Here is a 24,532-nt window from a genome sequence, read left to right as displayed (position 1 = left end):
AAACTATAAAAGAGAAATAAAAAACGCAAATTTTATTTATTGCACTAACAAAGTAACGAATGCATTTAGCAATTCTAAAGCAATTGAACTTTCTTGTTCAGACTACCCATGTGTAACTCAGCAAAATTTGCTGCGCTGACACACTGATACTGGCGCACCTAAGTGAGTTAGCGCAATGTATCAACTCAATTGCGCCATAACGCAGTTGCTGATGCATCATATTTATCGGCGATATCATATACGCTGGCGCAGCTAGCCTGATATCTCGTTCCAAGTTCTAGCAAATGCAGGTTTTATACGTGACTAAGGGCTAGAATTTTCACCTACATATCTGTAAATTTTTAATAGCTATTTGACAGATCTGCAAGATTTGTAGCCCTGTTAAACTCCTCAAAATGAGAATATGTTACGGTGGCGGTGTACAGAACGTGAATATAAAGAGTACATTGCGCGTTTTGTACAATGTCGCCATTATATTTGCTCATTTGAAGGGCTATAATAGGGTGATAAATCTGACAGATCTGTTGCATACCTATTGAGGACTTTATAGATAGTTGAAAATACCAGCCCTAAGTCTTATGCTGCCTGCGCCATAGCGGTTGTGCGTTAAACTTTAGGTCTACCAGTGTGTTGCACCTATCTAGTAAACCACACCAGCGTACGCTACTACGCCAAAGGTGGCAATTGAGTTGACTCATTTTAAAGTTGGGTATCAGCGCACGTAACACACTGTACTGAGTTAACTCAATTGCGCCGCGCAGCGCAGTGTTACACATCTCTAGTTCAGACAGCGTATCTACCATAAATTTCAGTAAAGCCTTAGCAGTCAAAAGATGTGAATCTCTTGGGCATAACGCATCTGGTATCACTTTTTTTTTACAGTCAAATGAACTCATGCTCTATGATGACACCACCCATCAGATATATGGATACTTCTACTTCATCATCTTCATTTCTAATTTCTCCTTCCGCTTCCCTATTTTCTACATTTTCATTCGTACTTTTGGTCATATAGAAAACATCTGTTATGGCTAAATTTATACCATGAGCCAAGTATAACTGATGCACTAATAAATGCACTTAAACCAAAAGTTGTTAACTTTTCTGCAACTTATGATAAAAATTTTTCTACTGGTACTGAACCAATTGCACGTACTAATCCGATATTCCTAAATAATCCTTCACTAGAATGCACATTAATATTAATGTATCGACGGTTACGAACTGAAGTCCACGCATCGAATGTTATGCTGAATCATATACCTTTAGACTTTAAACTACATATTTCAGAAGTTATTTTATCTTTAATTTTCTCAGATTGGAGGAGAACCGCATTCCGTATTGTAATTGAAGAATCCTCTTGTTCATAAACATTCTCTGATGTCTTGAGAGGTAATAAAGATATGAAATTGCAAGCCTTCTAGAGCAATCATAAGAGCAGTAGTTCACAAAATTCATCATTCTCCTTGTTTTTGAAATAGCTGATAATCAGTTTTAGTTTCTTGGAAATAATTTGACTATCAGTGCCTCGTTCTAGGTTTTGTATTAGTTCTAGTGATAGTGCAAAACTAGAACTAACACTAGACTTAGAACTAGAAACATTCGGGTTTACTTGCATGTCTTTCAAGACGGCTAAACCCGAATGATTCTAGTTCTAATGTTAGTTTTAGTGATAGTGCAAAACTAGAACTAACACTAGACCTAGAAAGTATCGGGTTTAGCCATGCGTCTTCAGACATGTATTGACATGTTGCATTTTATGTGGGACAAAGTAAGTAGCAGACGTTTTACATATCTTTTCTTAAAAAATTTCATTAAATTACATTTCGGAATCTGAGATATTATCATTTTCTGGGCTGTATGTACACTTTATTGTATCACTGTAAATACATTGTTATTTTACATATACGAAGCTTACAAATAAAAAATGCAAAATCAAACTCGAAATTTTTATGGGAGTGATGAAACTCGATCGCTATTACACATAACTATTACAGTCAACTTTTATGCTAAATCCTTCAAGTGGAACTGGTATTGTAACACATCATCACAAAGCACAGAAGTTCTTGCGTTTGATAACATAGCTTTGTACGATTGCTTTATTATCGGCTTGTATGTATCTTCTTCTTCTGCTTATCGAAAGACTTGTCATGACACTTCATGCTTCTCCTGTGATACTGAGGTTCAACTGTCTTTGCATCGCTTTGAAGGTCTTCCTATCGGCCTTTTTGTGTATATTTTGCCAGAAACGACTGATCCATTCTTGATACATGTTCATTTCATTCTCATCGACTCTGCCGAAATCATCTGACGATGTCCGAAAAATGCAATGTTTTTCGTATTTCATTTATATTTGATGTAATAATAATAATAATAATGCCTTTATTAACCTTCACATTTAGTGTACAAGTATAAAAAAAACAAAATACAAAAACATAATAATAATAAGAAATAAGTATAATGTTACAAAAACAAAATTACTTTAATGTCTTAAATTTTTTTTTATTAACTCGAGAAAATGATATCAACCATGTGACCGCCGCCAGAATTGATGACCATACGGGCCCGATTTATTATTATGGCATTTTCCATCATTCTTGACAAAACTTCGCACGGTAGGTTCCCGCATTCTTGATAGATATTCTCTTTGAGGGCTTCAAGAGTTTGCGTTTGTTAACATAGATTCGTAACTTCACAAAATACCACAAAAAGATATCTGAAACGGTTACATCGGGCGATCTTACCGGCCAGTATAATCATCAAAACGAAAGGCAACGACCCGGAAATGCATCCTTCAGAATTTGCTCCATCCTGTTTGAATCATATATTTTCTAGTCCCAATTCATCCAAATGAGGCAAGAGAATGTCATAGCGCATGGCTTCGTAGGGGCCGGCTAGACCTGGCAGTATCCCTTCTTGTTCTATACTCTTCAAGACGAAATTGGTATCTGGCGCCATTTGCAAAAATTATAGCATCTTACGATATGGTGATGACTTTTGCTCCACCTAGTATATTCTGGGGTTGCTTGCGGTTGATAGATGTTTATTCCTTCATATTGGGTTGCAAAATGCACTTGATATTCTTGTTGCCTTTATGTCATGCTTTGTGATGATGCCCTTTGTATTCTGAGATACTCGAATTGAAATACCTGCTCAATAATCTCCTTTTGCACTATATCTTTGCATCTAATGAGTGATTTTGTGATGACCAACTTCTTGTATTTATCAACTCGACAAAGTTATAAATATATTTTGTATCGACCTCTATAATTGGCAAAGAAATCTACTTGTATAGATAAGTCTGGTTGTTCATAGACCTTAAACTTGTTTGGTGCAAGTGTTTAAGTGGTCATTTTGATAGCTATTTGGGCTCTTTTTGTGGTTTCCTTTAAATCTACGGACGATAAACTCTACACATCTTGGCGATTTTTCTTGAAGACGTTCAGAATCTGTAGTATGTTTACATAAACCTGTAACTAGATATATACAGAAGTCTATATCATCGCTTATATCGAATGATGTCGGCTGTAACTCGTGCAATATGTGCCATTATTTCGGCCAGGAACCATATGTTCCCCAGACTCAATACCTTAATTAAAAATATGTTATGGATCTATAGCTCTCTTCATTCATTAACTGTTTGTCACGCACCGTTTTCAAAAATAATCCAATAATTTCGTCAAAAACACCGTTCGTGCATTGCAATGCAGATTTTCAGTGCCACAGAATCTCAAATTTTGTTTATTTACAAAAGTGACAAGGGCTGCACTTTCTATCTGCATGGAGTGGTATCAGATACTCTAAGATACTTGCAGTTAAGCACCATATTGAGCAAAGTAATGGAGATCATGAGAAAGAACACGAAATGCGCGTTGCACCAAAATTACACAAATTGTTTTGAAATGTCAAAACCAAATTGTCATACATTATTTCCCAATCAGTACAAGGCTTGAATAACCATAATCACACTTAGCCTGTCTGCATCAAATAGAGTCTTGGAAGATTTCTAAGGTGGTATATCTTAAGATGTGCAGAAACAGATAAACATTAACATATAACAGTCGATACCTTTGCCGTTAACTATTTTCCACTCTTTTCCTATCTACCTACTTACTTTTTGTGGTTAATTAATTTTAGCCGTTATATAAAACTATAACACTAAACTCATATCATCTTAATCTTAATAACACCATAGAATTGTATTTAAAAAATCGTGATGATATATGTAATGACATAATTTGTGAGAATCTTAGAAGTCATTAAACTTTGTGATTGATTGAATAACACTACCATATCTACATAATTCATTTGCAAACAGACAGTGTGAAATGATTTAAAGTGCAAAAGACAAAAGTGATTTAATATGAAAATTGTTGGGATTCCCCATTTCCACGTGGCCGGATGTGCGTGCCCCTGCGATAAGACAAAGGGGAAGTAATCAAATTCTCGCACATTCCGAGCACATCCGCACCGAGCATCCCTGGGACGTCCTGACTTTCTTAATTACCGCCACTGAAAGCGATTCCCGGAAAAGTTCCCTCTACTTAATTACCCGGAATAATTGTCAGGCCTTGTTAGGCACCCCGTGGTGCACACATTAAGGTGCTCTCCTTTCGATTCACCCATTTTTATACTCGTTCACTTTTAATATTTTTTTTCTTTTACTTCTAAACGTTTATTTAAACATCTTCTTGGTCCATTATAGAAAACAAACGCAACCACCCATTAAAATATTATAGTAGTGGGTACCCATTTTAACTGTATGGCATTTCAGGATTAAAACTCGTAGGCACAATAGCTTCGTCGACGTGGTGGTGCGCGACGCAGCACCATGTAAATCAAACAAACTATCAGCGGGCATGTTTATTAATATTTAAGCGGACGCTAATCCCCGCATAAGAATGCGAGTCGTACGCAGATGTCGATGGTTCTCTTTGGCTCACGGGTGGTGGTTGCTGGCAGGAGCCGAGAAGGCACGAATGTTCCTAATGCGAGCTAGTGGCGAGACGGCACGACGACCACGTTCTTCTACGAATATGGCCTTCCAACTTCTTCAACCGAACTTGGAACGTTCATCAAGCACGCAAGATTTTTTTTGTATTAAACAAAACACCTGGTCGATTCAAAAGAATTTAAATAGAGTTTATTCATACATCTTTATATTTTATTGTCAAATAGATATTTAGTGATGTTGTATATATCATCAACGCATTTCTCAATTGGTCCATCGACGTTTATGAAATTTACAGCTGGATTTTCCATGTATTTATAAGCCTGAATTATACTAACAAAAAAAATTAAACTTAAAATTTTAAAACCCTTTTTTGATACTTACTTATTTCTAAACTCCTTTTGTGATTTTAATAATTGCTCTTGATTAGTATTTGTGGTGTTTCTAATTTCGTGTCTTCGTTGTCGTTCTTCTTCAGAAACATCTAAAAACACCACCATATCAGGTTGAATAAGATCTGATGGCCAATTATATATTTTATCGCCTTTTGGTGGTAAACATTTTATTTGTCCGTTATGAACACTTTGTGCTAAAGAGTAAGCAGTTGTGGAATGCCAAAATCTACAAAAAAATTAATTAAAAAACTTTTTTTTAATACTTTGGCTCAAAACGAAACCTATCAAGAACGACGGGTTTTTCTTTTAATTTCCCCAAAATCTCAATTTGTGCTAAATAATTTCCCAAGGAATAATAAGCCGTTCTCAAAACTTTATCATTCTCAAAAACATCCCGGATATCACTAATCGATGAAGGAGGTGTGCAAAATAATGCAGCGTTATGCTTCTCGGCTAATTTTTTGCTTAACGTGGTTTTACCACTTCCATCCAATCCTTCGAAAACAATCAGTGGATATCGCTTTTGATCTTTCGAAACTAAACCATTTTTAACCGCGTTCTCGTACGTTTTCAAAATCTTCTCCGTTTTTTCGCCCTTGAACTTGAAAAGCAATTCAAAGTTAGTGAATGACCTTGTAAAACTATCCAACATTTCGGGATAGTTCCATACAATTACGTATACGCACCTCATCTTGAGCAAGTACGTTTACAATTGTGTCCAATGAATGGAACACGGCCGCGGATGTTGGCATATTGCTCGTTCCGGAAGTTACGAATTGCCTTAACGACCTGAGAAACAAACCGAACATACGTGAACGATACGAGAACGATACGAGAAATTGCGATGTGTCACACGATCGAATGACACACGAAACAACGACATTTAACACATTGTTTTGGCCACGCCAAAACATTTGCATTTAGATTAAATGGACTCAGATATTTCGGGGGTTTACACAACGAAATTTTACTCATAAGTTATGAGTCATAACTAACACTGATTTGGTGCAATAAAAAGTGAGGTTAAGCATTTAGGCAACTTTTTTTGCTTAGGTGTAAATAAAATGTATTAACATATTCATATAATAGAATTATTTCGTTATGAATGAAATGATTCATTATTAAGTTTCGAGTTGATTGTGATGTAATATTGAAATTGATGCGTTAACATTTCGAATAAAACAAATATTATGACGATTATTACGTGTGATATTATTTGAAATGAAATACTTACGTTTGCGTGTGGGTTGAGTGAAGGTCGAACGCGAATTGCGGTTTAATTGGATTCGGACGTATGTTCAGTATTTATAGTTTTGGAGTGTTTTGACGTTGTTCGTAGTATTAAATTAATTGGTGTCACTATTGATTATCTTCGTTTATAGATAATATAATTAAGGGATTCCCAAAATGTATAACTTTAATAAAATTGTATCCATTTATTTATATGAATTAGAAAACGTATGTCAAGAAATACAACAAAATATAACTGCCTGTTATCTATAATAGATATGTTATATAATAATCAATTCTATTATACTCTACTGTATCATGAAAAAAGTTGTGTGTCTAGTTAAGTGGCTAATAGTATAGTCTAATATACAGGATGGTTTATTAACTCACCATCAAACTTTGACAACAAAAACAAAGTTGTCATTGTAATATGTCAGTTTGCTGTAAGGTTTAATTATTACATACAAGAAGAAACTCAAAATGTACGCTTATAGCATTGAAGAGTGTGCTGATATAATTTTCGTGTATGGTTTTTGCAATGGAAATGCTCGACAATCAGTACGAAAATATCAAGAAAGATTTCCACGCGTCATTTGCCATATTAATAATAAACATAATAAACTGTTTATTGAGCCAGAAATAATGATAAAAAGAACAAGATACAAAATTATTTGAACAGAAACAAAAAAAATATATAAATATGATTAACAAGGCAAAATAAAATAATCCTTACAACTAAAATAAATAAAAAAGTATTCAAATTACAATGGCTCAAATGGTACAAGAACAGAAAAGGTAGCAACACTACCACTGATTTTAACTTGTACCAAGACAAACAAAAACAGAAAAAAAACAATATAAAAAGTAAAATCAAAATTTACAATTCTCATCCTCAACTCTCAAAAATCAAAAGTTAATATCCAGAGTAGTGATGTAAAAAGTAATATTACCGGTAATTTAAGTAATATTACGTAATGTCTGTAATATCAAGAAAATCGGGGACTACCCAGGGATTCGGATTAAATATTTTGAAGCAAATGCTCCTACAATATCAAAGGTTTTTGATGCCTTTTTGGAAATAGAAGCTGCTATATCACGACAATTATTATCAACATCGATATTTCAAGATGAGCAGGACACAATTAAAGGTATTTTAATGTCAACAATGAATAAATCGATAAAACCGATACATATAGCTGCTAATTTACTGGAACCAGCAAATAGAGGACGATATTTAAGTCCAGAACAAAATCTGATTGCCACAGAATTTATAAACCTTATGACACTCAAATACTTAACGTTTTCTGCAAACTGATTTTCAATCAGAAAACAGAATCCCAAAGCGATTAGATACTTAAGTGACCTCATAAATTACATTCTTAATCTTATTCCACTTTCTGCAAACTGATATTAAGCTGTGACATGAACCTCAAATTAGCAAATAGCATATTGTTTCAATAAAGTACTCACTTTAGAACAATTATATTTGGAAATGAAAGTTTCTAATCGATTCAATTCGGTCAAAATGATTACAACATTGAAATCATGCAAAATCTTTCTGTCAAATACCATAAAATGAGCTCTACTGAGTTAAATTTCAAATCATGGTCCTTACTAACCCTAGCCAAATTCTCTAATCTTCATCTAATTTATCAACAGTTGGAACTCTCTGCAAACTGATTTTAAACTGTGACACCAACCTCAAATTGGCAAATAGCGTATTGTTTCAATAAAATCCTCACTTCAAAACAATTATATTTGTAAACCAAAGGTTCTAATTAACTCAACACGGTCAAATTCTCCAATCTTCATCTAATTTATCAATAATTGAAGGAGTTTCTGCAACAGAGAAGACGATATATAACTTAAAGATATTGATAATAAATTGCAATGGTCCTTATAAACCATTGCGGAACATTAGAGGAGACCGGAAGAGTGTTTAAGTGCAATCAATTAAATACATCATAACTTCGAAAACAACGTTAACACTGAAGTTCTGTAGACCCCAAAGTAACTTGTATTGTATAAGCTTAGTAGAACCTGAAATTGATTTGGAAATGATGATGCTGTAAATTGCGATGGAATTACTGTGATTGGATTAATTCGTAACAATATTTTTATTGACTCGATGTCACATATGCTGTAATGATGATGATATTCATATTATGCTGAATTATGTCACATATTATGCTGTACCATTGGATCGCACTATTTGCAACTAATTTTTTGCCATTAAAATCCATAAATGTTAAGTACTGTATATTATGTAAAAAGTTAAATTAAAAAATTTTGTTTGAGTTCTGAGGAAAATCACTTAGGTTAAGTTTATGTCTACTAGACGTCAATTTAATGGAACCAGTAGCCTTGATGTTCCCCATAGCTCATCGCCGTACGTCACCGGGATAAATCCGCCCCACTCCCAACTTGCACACCTGGGGCACATTTACATGACAATTGCGCCCAACCACCTGGACCGTGTACCTATGCTTTGAAATGCCTCGTTCCGTATACCAGCGAATATCAAAATTTTAAATCACAATTTTCAAAAAAAAATGTTTGTATAAAATTATTATTGATAGCAAAAGCCGATTTGAATAAAGGAGATTATTATTAATTAAGGGATGATTATTAAATTCTATCATAACTAGTGATTACATCGATATAAAATTTTGTTAAAAATTTTATTTTTATCATTGAATATGATATAAAAAAAAGTTTGAGGGTTTCTGTTCCCATACTAAACGCGTACACGCGTTTCTACATACAAGTTTTGCGATGTCACCCCACGATTACGTCCGATGCCGTGTCCGTGTGTGTGGTTCCAAGCTGGATTAAAGTAGTTGTAGGGGTTGTTGCATAAGGTCACACGTTATCGCGATACCGTATCGGGGTAGTTTTGATATACGATAAACGTGCGAGGATAATTTTTTATCTTCCTCCTATACGTACAGTGAATCACCCCGATTGATGATCTTCACAAACAATTTCGAGAGGGTTCATTTTTTGTTTCAAATATTCTAAATAATATCCACCCCCATCGAAGCTCTTAACGGTTTTCTTTTCGCCTCGATCCCTATTTACCAATTAATAGCATTATAAGTTTCCTGTCACGGTTCGTAAAACAAACGAGAATACTCAATTAGAAAGTCCAATAAGGCGCGTTAAAAATTCAGCGTGCATTGGGAGTTTCGATGGACGGAGTTCGGCGTCGCGGCGGAAGGCGCCGTTGGCATTGGGGGGCGGTAACGGGGTGGATGAGGGTGACACGAACGGAACAGGAACCGGAAACGTGCGCGTGCGTGCTAATGACGCCGCCAGATTCCCCGGCAAGAGAACGATTTCTAGAAGAGAACCGAGCGGGAGTAACTCCTCATCCCACGAAGAAGAAGCTTTTGTACTCATGACTCACCCAGCTATTATACTCACGCATCTCTAATAACCGGTTGAGAATCGAAATGTTGGGTAACAAAAATTGCGATAATTTTTATTCCCTTTTTTTGGAATTTGCGAATGAATTATCCAACATTATTCATAAATTATTTGTAGCCTTTAAGAAAGCGTTTGACAATGTAAGAACAGAAACAACGTCATACAAACGTCTAGTATGGAAGATCAGTATATTCGTATATTAAACTATATATACAAAAAGTCAAAACTAAACATCGAAATGAACAATAATAAAAGGACGATAACTCTAGGAAAAGGACTGAAGCAAGGTGATGTGACTTCTGCAAAGCTATTTAATGCAGTATTGGAAACAATGTTCGTAGAAGAAGAATGAAAGGACCTGGGAATAAGAATAAATGGGCAATGGTTGAACAGGCTAAAGTTTGCAAATGACATAGTACTTATAGGAAAAAACGAAACGGAAAATGCTGGAAACAATATCGAGAAGAGGGAAGCAAACTGGTCTGGAGATAAATATGAGCAAGACAAAAGCAATGCACATAAATTGTGAACAAAAAAATAAAATAATTGTTAATGGAAAGGACACCGACAAAGTAGAGCATTTCGTATATCTAGGACAAAAGATTACAAGTAAAAACACCGGGAGAAGAAATAACACGGAGAATGGCAATGGGATGGCAAATGTTTAACAAATACAAAAATATATGGAAATCAAACTTAGAAACGAAGAAAAAGAAAAAATTGTGGGAAATGTGTGTCCTCCTGTCATGATTTATGGATATTAACAAACAAAATAATTAAAAAGATTAAGGTAACAGCAAGGGCAATGCATAGAAGGATGATGGGCATTACAAAAGAATGGATAAGGGAAAAGTCAAACATCGAGGATATTGGAAGAATAGTACTGGATGAGAGATGGACCAAGAAAATTTTAGAATGGTACCCAATAGACAAAAAGAGAAGAAAAGGAAGACCAACTGCCAGCTGGGAAAATGAGTTTAAGAGGAGTTGTGGAGGAGTAACATGGCAAGAATGGAAGAGAATGAAGGAGAAATACAAGGAATGACTTTACACGGACTAATATCAAGAGCATACGATTCAGTCCCATTATGGGAATGCCACGGTTAACATCGAAAAAGTCACCATAACAAAAAAGGAGCGAAGATGAAATTTTAATTTGTTAAATTTCTGATTTTTGATATTAATTTGCTAAAGTATGATTCTGATTTCTTAAATTTTGATGTTGTTCTGCTAAATTTTGATTTGTTAAATTGTAAAAAGTTTATAAGGTTGTTTCTTTTGTTGGTGACAATAAATGGCTATCTATTTATCTATCTATCTATTCATAAATAATAAAATAGGAAAAAGTAGAAGCTTTTTGTGAGAAATACTGAAACATTTAATTTAATACAAATAGTAAACATGTTTCGAAACTAATGTTTCATCGTCAATACTTAAATTAATTACAAATTGATGGAATTTTTTTTTTTTAAATATGTTGGTATTAGGTATATATTTTGTATTCAAGAAGGAAAACTTAAACTCATATGTTTACTATTAGAAATTAAATTAAATGTTTTAGTACTTCTCCCAAAAACTTTTTACTTTTTCCTATTTTATTATTTAATTATTTGAGAAATATGGAGAATTTCATCCCTTTTTTTTATTATTCATAAAAAGCCATAAACCATCAACATACCATAATTTTATAAACAGAATTATCTGATGATATTAAATCAGCAACTATATTTCAAATTGAAAAGTGAAATTGTATGCGTTTAGACATTTGACGAACTCTTCAAGCTGGTTTCTATATCATTTTCCCAAATAAAACTTATTTTTGTATGCAATCAGGTATTAGGTAGTGGTGGACCGGATATCCGATAAATCTTTCCGGATATTAAAACCTTATTACTTAGTACTCCACCATTCATAGGAATTAGTATCTCTTTGAGGTGTTGGACACTGCAGATAATAATCAAGTTCAACCCCAATAGGACTTTGTTCATTGAATACAACTTTATTTATATCAGTTTTGTAAACAAACACCAACAGAATTGTCGCTGTTATCACTTTCGATTATTAATTAAAGTATCCTCTAGTTAAAGCAACAAGCCGTTTTAAAAAATCGCTTTTAGTCTTTGAGAAATAAACTTTTGAAATGATCGATTAAATTTTAATAATTCGTATAAAATCGATTTCTTGGAATATGAGTATGAAAATTTCCCAAAATGTTAATAAAAGTGTCCTCTTTCCAATGAACCAACCCGTTTTGAAAAATAACTTTTGGTTTTTGAGAAAACAATATTTGAAGTTTTGATAAAATTTTCGATATTGCAATTTTCATCGATAACTTTCAAAATTCGCTATAAAATTAATTTCTTGCAGGCTCCTTGTGGAAATATCACCAATTATTAATTATAGTATCCTCTTTCTAAAGCCGTTTTGAAAAATCGCTTTTAGTTTTTGAGAAATAAATTTTTGAAATGACCGACAATTTTTTCGAATTTTGCAATTATCGCCGATTAAGTTTTAAAAATTCGTATAAAATCCATTTCTTGGAATATGAGTACGAAAATTTCCCAAAGTGTTAATAAGAGTGTCCTCTTTCCAATGAACCAACACGTTTTGATAAATAACTTTTAGTTTTTGAGAAAACAATATTTGAAGTTTTGATAAAATTTTCAATGTTGCAATTTTCATCGATTACTTTCAAAATTCGCTATAAAATTAATTTCTTGCAGGATCCTTGTGGAAATATCACCAATTATTAATTATAGTATCCTCTTTCTAATGCAAAAAGGCGTTTTGAAAAATCACTTTTAGTTTTTGAGAAATAAATTTTTCAAATGATCGACAATCTTTTCGAATTTTGCAATTTTCGCCAATTAAAGTTTTATAATTCGTATAAAATCGATTTCTTGGAATATGAGTATGAAAATTTCCCAAAATGTTAATAAAAGTGTCCTCTTTCTAATGAACCAACCCGTTTTGAAAAATAACTTTTAGTTTTTCAGAAAACAATATTTGAAGTTTTGATAAAATTTTCAATGTTGTAATTTTAATCAATAACTTTCAAAATTCCTATAAAATTCATTTTTTGAAGGATCCTTGTGGAAGTATCGCCAATTATTAATTTTCGCAAAATCACTGTCCATTCCATCACTAGTAGTAACTTGACTTTTTTTGCAAAGTAATTTCCAAACTGACAAAACAGAATCCCAAAAGGTTTAGATACTTGAGTGACCCCCCAAATTACATCATAAATCTTATCCCACTTTCTGCAAACTGATATTAAGCTGTGACATGAACCTTAAATTAGCAAATATATTAAATTGTTTCAATATAGTACTCATTCCAAAACAGCTCAAATGATTACAACATAGAAATCATGCAAAATCTTTTTGTCAAATACCATAAAATGAGTTTTACTGCGTTAAATTTCAAATCATTGTCCTCACTAATACTAACCAGAGAATTTGGTTAATCTTCATCTACTTAATGTATTAATAGCTGCAAATCGATATTAAGCTGTGACATGAATCTCAAATTAGCAAATAGCATATTGTTTCAATAAAATCCTCACTTCAAAACAATTACATTTGGTTTACAAAGTTTTTAATTGACTCAACAGGGTCAAAATAATTAAAAAAATGGCGATAATTTTTATTTCCTTTAACAATAGGCGAAAAAAAGTCTTTTAGTACAATGAATGAATGAATGAACCAAGTCCGTGGTTGTTTTTAGATGAGGAAAAAGATGACGAGGACAGGAGTGTGTCGGCACATCAAACAGACCCGCCTCTATCGGCCCATATCAGTGTTCTGACCACAGGGGGTTGTCGGACACAAAGGACGGTGCAGTGTTTTAATCTGGAGGATTCGGAATCCGGGTTTTACAGAACCCACCGATTTGCTAAATTGTTTCTTCTGTGTTCGTCTTCTTCTCGTATTACCTTATTCCTACCAGGTAAAATTATTTCTTTCTAGGCTTTTCCCAGTTTTGATTATAATCTGAAACTAAATCTTTACCAAAGGGAAGAGATCATAGATTTTGTGTGAGGAATCAACGTAACGCTTTAATTACTAAGCTTGTTAACATATGCTTGAACCGCGATACATCCGTATACATTTTGAAGTGTTGATCGTTCGTAACGAGCTTGAGCAGTGTTAATTAGAGCATCTCTCAGACGCACTCTTGTCCTATTTAATTAATTAAACGGAAACCTTTCAAAAGTGTTATTTTCTTGTATATTGATGTTTTTGATTTTTGAAAATTTGATTTGAAAATATATGAAATTGAAAATCTTTTAAGTGACCTCATTAAGTCTTCTCATAAAACCAGGAGCAGTTTAAACTCCGTTTTCATGGAGAGGGCTAAATATAGAAAAGCAATTAGGACGATTACGCGACTACTAGAATCCTCAACATTCTCTCTAATTACCGATAATTACCCCCTGGAAGTATTTAGAGAGATATTCTAAGCGGAACCGGTGCGGAACGGGGGTCTTAAATTCGAATCCGACGCCCATCGACGACGGCCACGGCGACGACGACGACGCCCTATTAGCGAATTGTCTAAGGCTTTCTCGATTTTCTTGTTTTCGTCTCTCTACAACTACGTTTTCTTTCTAATTGCGCCTCCTCGCAATCTACCAGAATGAACACTTAACAGCACTCGGCTGTGCCCAGAAGAGGCGGCTCTACGATAATTATCGTAGTAAACGAAAACGAGTTTCAATTTAGAATTTTGATAAAAAAAGGGTATAATATAAAGAAAACCAAAATTATTTTGAAGATTGAGTGAAAACGAACGTAAAATCTTTTATAAAAGGAGAACATGAAAATCTATCCCATAATAATGTTCGTAAAAAGGTAAAGGCGATAAAAATATCACTAAATCGTCGGTTTACGTATACCGAAACAGTTTGTGTCGTCACGAACCATACTTTTCGAACGGTTTTCATCGCGTTGTTGATAAGATGCAGCACGTGGTAAGTATAAGCGGTGGCGGCGGCGGTGGTGGTCCTGTGCCAGGACTTCCGGTTAGCTTCGGAGAGTGCTAACAATGGCCGCTGACAACAATAGGCCGTACACTCACTGCCGGCATCGATTACCAATACCGCAGCACCAGCGGTAGAAGCAACGACTACCCACCACCTCAGCTTGAAACCGATCTTGTTATTGTTCTTATAAAATATTGGTATATCTCATCATCAGTCAAATAAAATATCATTTTGATATGTACCATCATCTAATTACACAAACCAAAGGGAAAAAAATTTTTTGAACAAAATGCCTTACTGATTATTTTTGACTTTTAGTATACTGACAAATTTATTTAGCCAAAGAATTTGTTACAGAATTTGTTAAAAAAATGTATTACCCATACTTGAGGAATTGAGATTTGTGTTATTTTGACAACAGTTTTAGACTTTCGCAATTCTGCAATTGCTTCTAAGTTCTATATGCGTCTTATGTAGTGTTTGTATCATTTTGAGATCTTCTATTTGGACGAATTGAATCGCTAATGGGTTCTGAAGTATACTTTTGGTTCGGTTCTAGCTTATTAAAAAACATCATCTCAATCATAGGCTTCCTAAATTGTTTCTGCAACACTTACTTTTTAGAGATTATCTAAGTAATTAACAAATTACGTCAATTAATTGTTTTAATACATCACTGATTGCAAATTATTTACTGATTTGGCGCAAATTATGCTTGTGACTAAAGCTTTTACTATTTTTGACTTTTAGTATACCGACAAATTATTTATTTAGCCAAAGAATTTGTTACAGAATTTGTTAAAAAAATTTATTACCCATACTTGAGGAATTGAGATTTGACATTTTGACAACAGTTTAGGCTTTTGCAATTCTGCAATTGCTTCTATGTTCTATATGCGTCTTATGTAGTGTTTGTATCATTTTGAGATCTTCTATTTGGAGGAATTGAATCGCTAATGGGTCCTGAAGTATATCTTTTGGTTCGGTTCTAACTTATTAAAAAACATCTTCTCAATCATAGGCTTCCTAAATTTTTTCTGCAACACTTACGTTTTAGAGATTATCTAAGTAATTAACAAATTACGTCAACTAGTTGTTTCAATACAGCACTGATTGCAAATTATTTACTGATTCGGCGCAGTTTATGCTTGTGACTAAAGCTTTTACTATTTTTGACTTTTAGTATACTGACAAATTATTTATTTAGCCAAAGAACGTTACAGAATTTGTTAAAAAAATTAATTACCCATACTTGAAGAATTGAGATTTGTGACATTTTGACAACAGTTTTAGGTTTTCGCAATTCTGCAATTGCTTCTAAGTTCTATATGCGTCTTATGTAGTGTTTGTGTCATTTTGAGATTTTCTATTTGGAGGAATTGAATCGCTAATGGCTCCTAAAGTATACCTTTGGTTCGGTTCTAGCTTATTAAAAAACATCATCTGAATCATAGGCTTCCTAAATTTTTTCTGCAATACTTACTTTTTAGAGATTATCTAAATAATTAACAAATTACGTCAATTAATTGTTTTAATACAGCACTGATTGTAAATTATTCATTGATTTGGCGCAGTTTATGCTTGTGACTAAAGCTTTTACTATTTTTGACTTTTAGTATACTGACAAATGATTTATTTAGCCAAAGAACGTTACAGAGTTTGTTAAAAAGATTATTACCCATACTTGAAGAATTGAGATTTGTGACAGTTTGACAACAGTTCTAGACTTTCGCAATTCTGCAATTGCTTCTAAGTTCTATATGCATCTTAGGTAGTGTTTGTATCATTTTGAGATGCGTAGAAGTTCTTCTTCGTTCAGATCTTCTACTTGGAGGAATTGAATCGCTAATGAGTCCTGAAGTATATCTTTTGGTTCGGTTGTAGCTTATTAAAAAACATTTTCTCAATCATAAGCTTCCTAAATTTTTTGTGCAACATTTACTTTTTAGAGATTATCTAAGTAATTAACAAATTACGTCAATTAGTTGTTTTAATACACCACTGATTGTAAATTATTTACTGATTCGGCGCAGTTTATGCTTGGGACTAGAGCTTTTAGTATTTTTGACTTTTAGTGTACTGACAAATTATTTATTTAGCCAAAGAATTTGTTACCCATACTTGAAGAATTGAGATTTGTGACTTTTTGTCTTAGTGTTTGTATCATTTTAAGATGCGTAGAGGTTCTTCTTCGTTGTCAGATCTTCTACTTGGAGGCTACCTACATTTTTTCTGCAATACTTACTTTTTAAAGATTATCTAAGTAATTAACAAATTTTGTCAATTCTTGCTTCGTTGTGATATGCTTGTGACTAGAGCTTTTTTGCAATTGTCGAATTCCAGGGTTTCTTATCACGTTATTCTGCTATGCTTGGTACGATCTGTCTGAATTAGTTGGTACTCAACAAGGAGCATAATGAACCCACATTTCAAATATTTAAATGTAATGAAGAAAGTGTAAATACCATTTTTGCTTCTGACTTCACAAGAAGAGAAATAATCAGATGTTTTATGAGCAATAACAAATTTGCATTTATTTCAGCATACTAGACTTGATACCATTACAAAGAACCGTCAAAAATACGTTTCAATAAGTGCTAACGCATGCATAAATAAAATGCTAGTTGGCTTTAGAGGGCGCTGTAAATTTAAAATGTATATGCCTAGAAAACCTATGAAGTACGTAATAAAATAACTTGTAGCATAGACGCCAGACATGGTTACTTTTATAATGGCCATGTGTATACAAAAAAGGATTCAGACGGCAAAGGACCTCCAAATGATGAAGGAAAATATGGAAAACTCACACAATCGGTTTTAAGATTTGTTCAGCCTTTACATAATATCATCAACAATTTAACATTCGATAACTTTAGACAGGTTTTGTTAGCAACAATCATCACAAATGTAAAGATGGGAAATGTGGTAAATCAGATATTATAGTTTACTATAATTTCATGAAAATAGTAGACGGACAAGTTTTTATTGATTGTTACATTATTAAACATAAGTTAGGCAAATTCATTTGTAATATATGTATTACTAAGGTTGTAAAGAGAGAAAAGCAATCGTAAGATCTTGCATTTATTAAAACCAGTACATTTAGTAACTACATTTTATCAGCATAAGAAACTTAGCCTTTTTCCAGCTAAGTTTCCTGGATAATGTTTCTAGATAATGTATCCTGGATATGTCAAGTGATGTAGATAATGATATGTCTGTGTCGAAGGAACAAACAAATGGTGAATTTCAAAGAAAATCGAGCTAAATGATTTGGTTAGGGGTTTTGGTTTAATAAAGTAGAAATTTGAACTTTTTGGCTCCAGACTCAAGGAAATGAACTTGTTGGCAGGAAGAAATAACATTCATGCTTTAATGTACTGCTCATAGATGATTCCGATTTGATGACTGAATTCGGAATTTGATATAAAAAGAAGTAATGGAAGTAGCTTTACGAAATATCCATGTTTCTTACATGAATGGAACAATAGGGCAAGAAATCAACATTAGTCTAGAAAACATTGGTTGTGCAGAAAAACTTTCTGCTCAACCTCATTCTATTGCCACTTCTATAGAATTAGGGTTAATAAAATAGTTTGTGAAGGCCTTAACCATAGATGACGATGCTTTGAGTATATCTGTGAGAAGTTTCCTCACCTGTCAGACACAAAATTGATCTTGTACGAAAATTGATGTCAGAATTTAACTATTATTCAGAAATCATAGTAACTGAGAAGGAAGCTTGATTATCATTCAAGTTCCTAGGTAACAAAAGCCATCAACTTTATGTTTCTATAGTTACCAATTTGCTGGATAAGTTTAAACAGACAGGTTAGGTGATGATATTCAAAGTTGTTGGGATTGATCTTTAGAGCTTTATTGACAGTATTAATGGATGTCATAAATGATGCTGATATTTGTTAAAAGCGAAGTTTAAAGTAGTCAAGAACATTACGAGAGATCACAGATGATGTTGACAGGTGTCAAAAATGTTGTTAAAAGTTGGTAGAGTTGATTTTAATGATAGTTAGTGACGATGTTGAAGAAGACAAGAATGATGTTCAATTAATACGAAAGGATAAGGACGATTTCTCTGGGAAAGTGGATAACCTTCAGAGGTGTATCACACCTCTCTAGACATTTATAAACAATTTTTTTTGTATGTCAGCTTTTTGTGCTCAGTAGCTATTTATAAAATCTTATCTAAAAATGAAATCCAAAAAAATAATTAAGATGTTTAATAAGCCTGAAGATACACTTTTTGAATAGTTACATTAATAGCAAATCAGAATCGCTAGAATAACCAGTATGAAAAAAAAAACTGTTAATTGTAGTGATTATGCCTAAATAAATTTTTTTTATCATAATGTAGCATTATTGAATTTGTAGGAGACAATTTTTGAGATGCTTTTTAGGTTAATATGATCCTCTAAATATCATCCAGAACCAGATGGAGTTATCACAAGAAAAGTCAGAAAAATTAGCCATAAAAAGGAAATAAAAAAAGTTTTTTTTTGTTAGTCTGTGTTATGTAAATAAAATCCTCAAAGACATTTAAAACAATTTTTTTTGTATGTCAGTTTTTTGTGCTCAGTAGCTAATTAAAAGATCTTATCCAAAAATGAAACCCAAAAAATAATTAAGATGTTCAATAAGCCTGAAGATACACTTTTTGAATAGTTACATTAATAGCGAAGACATCAAAATGATGGGAAGACGGTGTCAGAATCGCTAGAATAACCAGTATGAAAAAAAAACTATTAATTGTGGTGATTATGCCTAAATAAATTTTCTTGGTCATAATGTAGTATGATATAGAAGTATAGTAATGAATTTATAGGAGACAATTTTTGACGTGTTTAGGTTAATATAATCCTCTAATTATCATCCAGAATCAGACGGAGCTATGACAAGAAAAGTCAGAAAAATTAGCCATAGAAAAGAAACAAAAAAAGTTTTTTTTGTTAGTCTATGTTATTATAAATAGAATCGTCAAATAGATACAACATAAGGCAAATGATGGGTTTAAAATACTTGAGATTAAACAAAGCTTTGGATGGGTTAACTGGATTATGAATTAGATGAATTACCAGTTTAAAATATTAATTGGTCAAGATATTCCGAAATAGTAATCAATTCTAGATTAAAAATAGAATTTTCCGAAAGCAATTTAAAACGTTCCAACAACAACGTTCTCTTCTGATACAAGTACACTCAAGCACTTCTTAGTAATTCATAGAATTTATTCCTAAGTACATTCGAGTATACAACTGGTAATTCATGCTTTGGATGCTGGAATCGATCGTATTTATCGAAAGAAGCAAGAGAAATAAAATAGTCTCGAGTACTATACACGCTTTTTGCAAGAAACTCCTCCGTCGGCTGTGGATCTCAATTCACATGCTCAGTGCTGTACACAAACGCAACCACTTTCCCAGTTACCCCGTCTCGAATCACAGTCCAGGTGTGCGAAAATCTGTAACCGACCCCAATCGTCCAGTTTAGTGTTAGTCGTCAAATCTAAGTTTTCTTCGGCGGGTTGTTGGTGCGGGACATTTCAGGTCTACTACGTATACGGATTCCATTGTTCATGAAGGGACCCCATCGTGCATTGGTCCACGTGCGTTCCAAGGGTAAAGGGACTTAAGGTCCCCCCTTCGTCTATTCCCTTATACGAACCTTTTTTTTTATTTCTGTATAGTTAAAATATTTATTTCAAAGAATTTAAAATAATATTTAATTTAAACGCAACAAGAAGCTTTTAGGAAATCGAGCAGCCATAAACCACCAAGCTACTACATCAAAAGTGAACCGGAAGTAGGTAAAGCTACGCAGCACTAATTTACGTTTTAAGGACTTGAGGAATCGTCGGTTTTTCGACTTCGTCGTCGTGTAGGTGGCGTTGGCGATGATTCAATCACGCTCAGCCAGATTGGAAAGGAGCGCATTAGTTGGCTGAGTGACCGACACGGCCCCACAGTAGCTAGGCGTTGCAATCAGCAGACCGCCCTTTGAACTAGGAGTGGCTTGTTCATCCCTCTCCACTCGAAGCACTCGCCAACCGCTCTCTTCTCCTCATTTAGTGCTTCCTTGAGCCACTGTGTTGTGTTGGTATTCCTGAGCTTTACATCTCTTCTCTTCTACTACTATCTTTATCTTTATTATCTTTCCGACGGACAAACTATGATGTATGCAAAATATGTTTATGCAAAATCATCATCAAAATAATCACAATTTCACTTAAATTATTTTTTGTAAATCACTTTTTCGAGTTGAAAAAACTGAGTGGATACGGAACGTGTTGCCTGTACAATTGTCACTGCAATACTGATTCTGGGATCAAATGAGTGTAGAACGCGCGACTCGGGCTTTACTATTTTAACACAATAGTTATAAAAGAGTATTGTTGGCAGACAATGGGCTTTTTGATATTCTTTAGTTATTCAAAATTAGCCACAAGTGGTTCGGCAAAGGTGTAAAGGTTTGTATAGGGACGCGGCAGCGGCAATTGTAATGCCCCCACATTGTTTGTTTACAATGTCTCCTCATCTTTTTCCCTACGCTGCTCCTGTGACGACAACCGACGTCGTTCGTTTATTCGTTCGCTTTACACAGGTATTCCTGAATAACTCTATATTATTGCTGGCTATATACTATTGTGAGTGGTAAAGTGGATTACCTTGCCTGTGGGTTTTTTGTTATTGGACACCGGGTATTAACTCTCACTGTACGATTCAATGTTATGATTATTATTTGTGATGATACTCATCGGATTGTATTCAACAAATTGTATTGAATTTTTTTCTTTATTAGTGCGATATTATTTAATCCCCTCGTATATCAAACTAAATAATTACCAAAAGGGTAATTTATTGGTTGAATAAAATTAATTGCTTCAAATAAAAATTTGTTTATTATAATAATTATATTTTTTTATATTTTATTGTTATTGTCATTTCTTTCTATCTTGTAGAATAGATTAGATGTAGAAGATAGAGATTTTGGCGTTTAGCCCTGCTTGATTAAAGACTAATTTTCAACATATTTTTAACTTTAGAAAAAAACTGAGTTTTGACACTGAAAAAAAAACTTTTTTTGTGGCAGGTAAAGTACCTTTTCTGGTACGGTACGTGAAAGTGTTACTAAGAAGTTTTGTTCAGAATAAAAAACTATGACCATGTGCAAATTTTCGGAATGATCGGCCTACTTTGATAAAAATCCATATCAAACAGTTTTATTTCTAACAAAGTCTGTCATGGAAAAACAAAATTTTTCGTGTTTATGTTAATCTGTCAAACTGTAATTTAGTATACTTAATGGGTGTTTTGAATGCAAAGTTAACATTAGAGGAAAAAGTTTATGTGATTCAATGTTATAGAACCGGGGAAAAATCGATAAATATAGTTATTGCTTACTGGAATTAACAAAAGTACTTGTTGGCGTTTAATCAAAAGATTTGTTACAACAGGAAGTGTTCGCTATAAGAAAAGAGAAAAAAATTATGATGAAACTAATACAGGTACTTTAGTTGCATTACATTCAACGGGTGCATTTCCTACCATGTCTCTAAGAAATCGAAGCATAAATACAAACATAAGTAAAACACATTTACAAAGAATTTATAAAGCAAAATTTTGCCACACTTTGGAGGAAGGTGACGAAGCAAAGCGATTGCATTTCTGTTTATCTTTGGGGTAACTAATTTTAGAAAACAGACGTTTTCATAAACTAATAATTTTTTCTGATGAACGTACTTTTACCACAATTGGTGTTCCTTCTTCCCAAAACTGTAATTAATGCAAATAGGCAGTATTTAAAAAAAGTTAATGTGTGGTGTGCCGTGTCATACAAACTAGGAATAATTGGACCGTTCTTTATTGAAGGAACATTAAACCAACAAACTTATTTACAAATTCTGACAAGGTTTGTTGACGACCCATTACATCCATTAGATGTTCGACAGACTCATTTCTTTCAACATGATGGCTGCCCTGCCCATTCAACAAAAATGATTAGTGATTTGTTTGGGAGAACCATCTTTCGCCAAATATATTTCGCCAGCATATTTGGATGGTGGTGAGGTGTAGCACTGATTATGAAATCCAGAAATCACTTACTGTGGATCTGAATAAACTTGCGGATTGGTTTGAAGCGCACAACATAAAGTTAAGTACAAAAAAAACGAAAATTGTTAATTATCATTTATGTTCTGATTGCCAATGTTGAAGAGATTTCGTTTCTGGGTTGGAAAATGGATCCTGGACTGTCTTGGACCAATCATATTGATTTCCTTGCTGGCAAGATCAGTCATTTCTCCTATACCATTCGGATTATTTCCAGATCAGCTGGCATTGAGGCAGCAATAAGTGCCTATTATGCTTATATCCATTCATTGCTAAGATATGGAGTTGTATTTTGGGGCGTGGTGTTGGTATAGAGAATCTTCATACTGCAGAAGAGGTGTGTAAGAGCAATCTTTGGTCTAAAAAATACTGATAGTTGTAGAAGTTACTTTAAAGACTATAAAATACCTACCTTGTATGGAATTTATATTCTGGAATGTGCTGTATTGGTTAGGAAGAATTACTTTGAATTTTTCAAAAAATATGAAATGTCACATCCTCGAAACACGCGCGGGAAGGTGAAGTGCTATTTGGTGCCACCAAAAACGCATCTTACTAAGATTCAGAAGACGGCTCTGTACCAGAGTATCAAGATCTTCAATCACATTTCGGAAGGTACAAAGATCCTGCCAGTTCCAGGATTCCGGAGAAGATTGAGAGCTATTGTCACGGAAAATCCGGTGTATACCATTGACATGTTTTTCCAAATGTTTGAACTTAATGTGTATTATATTACAATGTAATTATTGTTAAATTGACGTACTCTACACTTTTTTGGTAAAATGGGGGGAATAAAGTATTATTATTATTATGAGCGAGATATCTAATCCGGCCAGAGGTCCAGATCTCACAATAATGGATTTTTTTGTTTGGGGAAGAGTAAAACAAATAGTTTACCAAGAACACATTCCGACTGATATCGAAATACTAAAAAATAGTACATGCAGTTCGATCACTTCCTAGAGAGCATGTACAGGTAACTTTTGGAGCATTCCGGAAACGTATCGAAAACTGAGCAAATTTAGTAGGTGATTTGACAGAGAGTTACGTGTAGTCTGAAGTTATAATTTATTATAACTTCAGACTACAGTGGTTATTATTGTATGTTTTCATTTTGTTGAATAAACATTATTATCATTTTATTAATATATGTATATACAGGGTGATTCATTAGCTCTATGACAAACTTTGGCAGATGAAAGGTGATGCGATTCTAAGGAAAAAATGTTATATGAATATGGGTCCGATTCATTTTGGTTAAAGAGTTACAAGCCTTTGAAAATTTTACACAGTTTAATAGGCAAATGAAAATGTAACATAAAAAATAAATTTAAAAATTACAAAAATGTCCGCCTTCAGCTTGAATGCACGCCTCACATCGACGAAATAAAAATTCTATCACACGACGTATGATATTTGG

At 33.6% G+C, this 24,532-nt stretch overlaps 1 protein-coding gene and 1 long non-coding RNA gene across 3 annotated transcripts in view; one reads left to right on the top strand and one right to left on the bottom strand.

Annotated features, from left to right (window-relative positions):
- Window positions 1–24,532, top strand: part of LOC111417541 (uncharacterized) — a 333,066-nt gene that overhangs the window by 81,590 nt on the left and 226,944 nt on the right. The window lies entirely within an intron of this gene.
- Window positions 5,118–6,830, bottom strand: LOC111417483 (UMP-CMP kinase 2, mitochondrial-like). 2 transcript variants are annotated; one of them, XM_071196694.1, is made up of 5 exons: window positions 6,581–6,830; window positions 6,033–6,135; window positions 5,628–5,947; window positions 5,336–5,572; window positions 5,118–5,284 (listed from the first exon to the last, which is right to left on the bottom strand). In XM_071196694.1, the coding sequence occupies exons 2-5, from the start codon at window positions 6,096–6,098 to the stop codon at window positions 5,158–5,160; spliced, it is 750 nt and encodes a 249-aa protein (XP_071052795.1). In that variant the 5' UTR covers window positions 6,099–6,135; window positions 6,581–6,830; the 3' UTR covers window positions 5,118–5,157. The 2 variants fall into 2 exon arrangements, with proteins under 2 accessions (XP_071052795.1, XP_022905540.2); XM_023049772.2 differs by lacking the exon at window positions 6,581–6,830 and having other exon boundaries at window positions 6,033–6,391.

Source organism: Onthophagus taurus, chromosome 6 (assembly GCF_036711975.1).
Source record: "Onthophagus taurus isolate NC chromosome 6, IU_Otau_3.0, whole genome shotgun sequence".
Lineage (NCBI taxonomy): Eukaryota > Metazoa > Arthropoda > Insecta > Coleoptera > Scarabaeidae > Onthophagus > Onthophagus taurus.
Note: the sequence above shows the minus strand (reverse complement) of the source record. Positions and strands in the feature narration are given on the sequence as shown.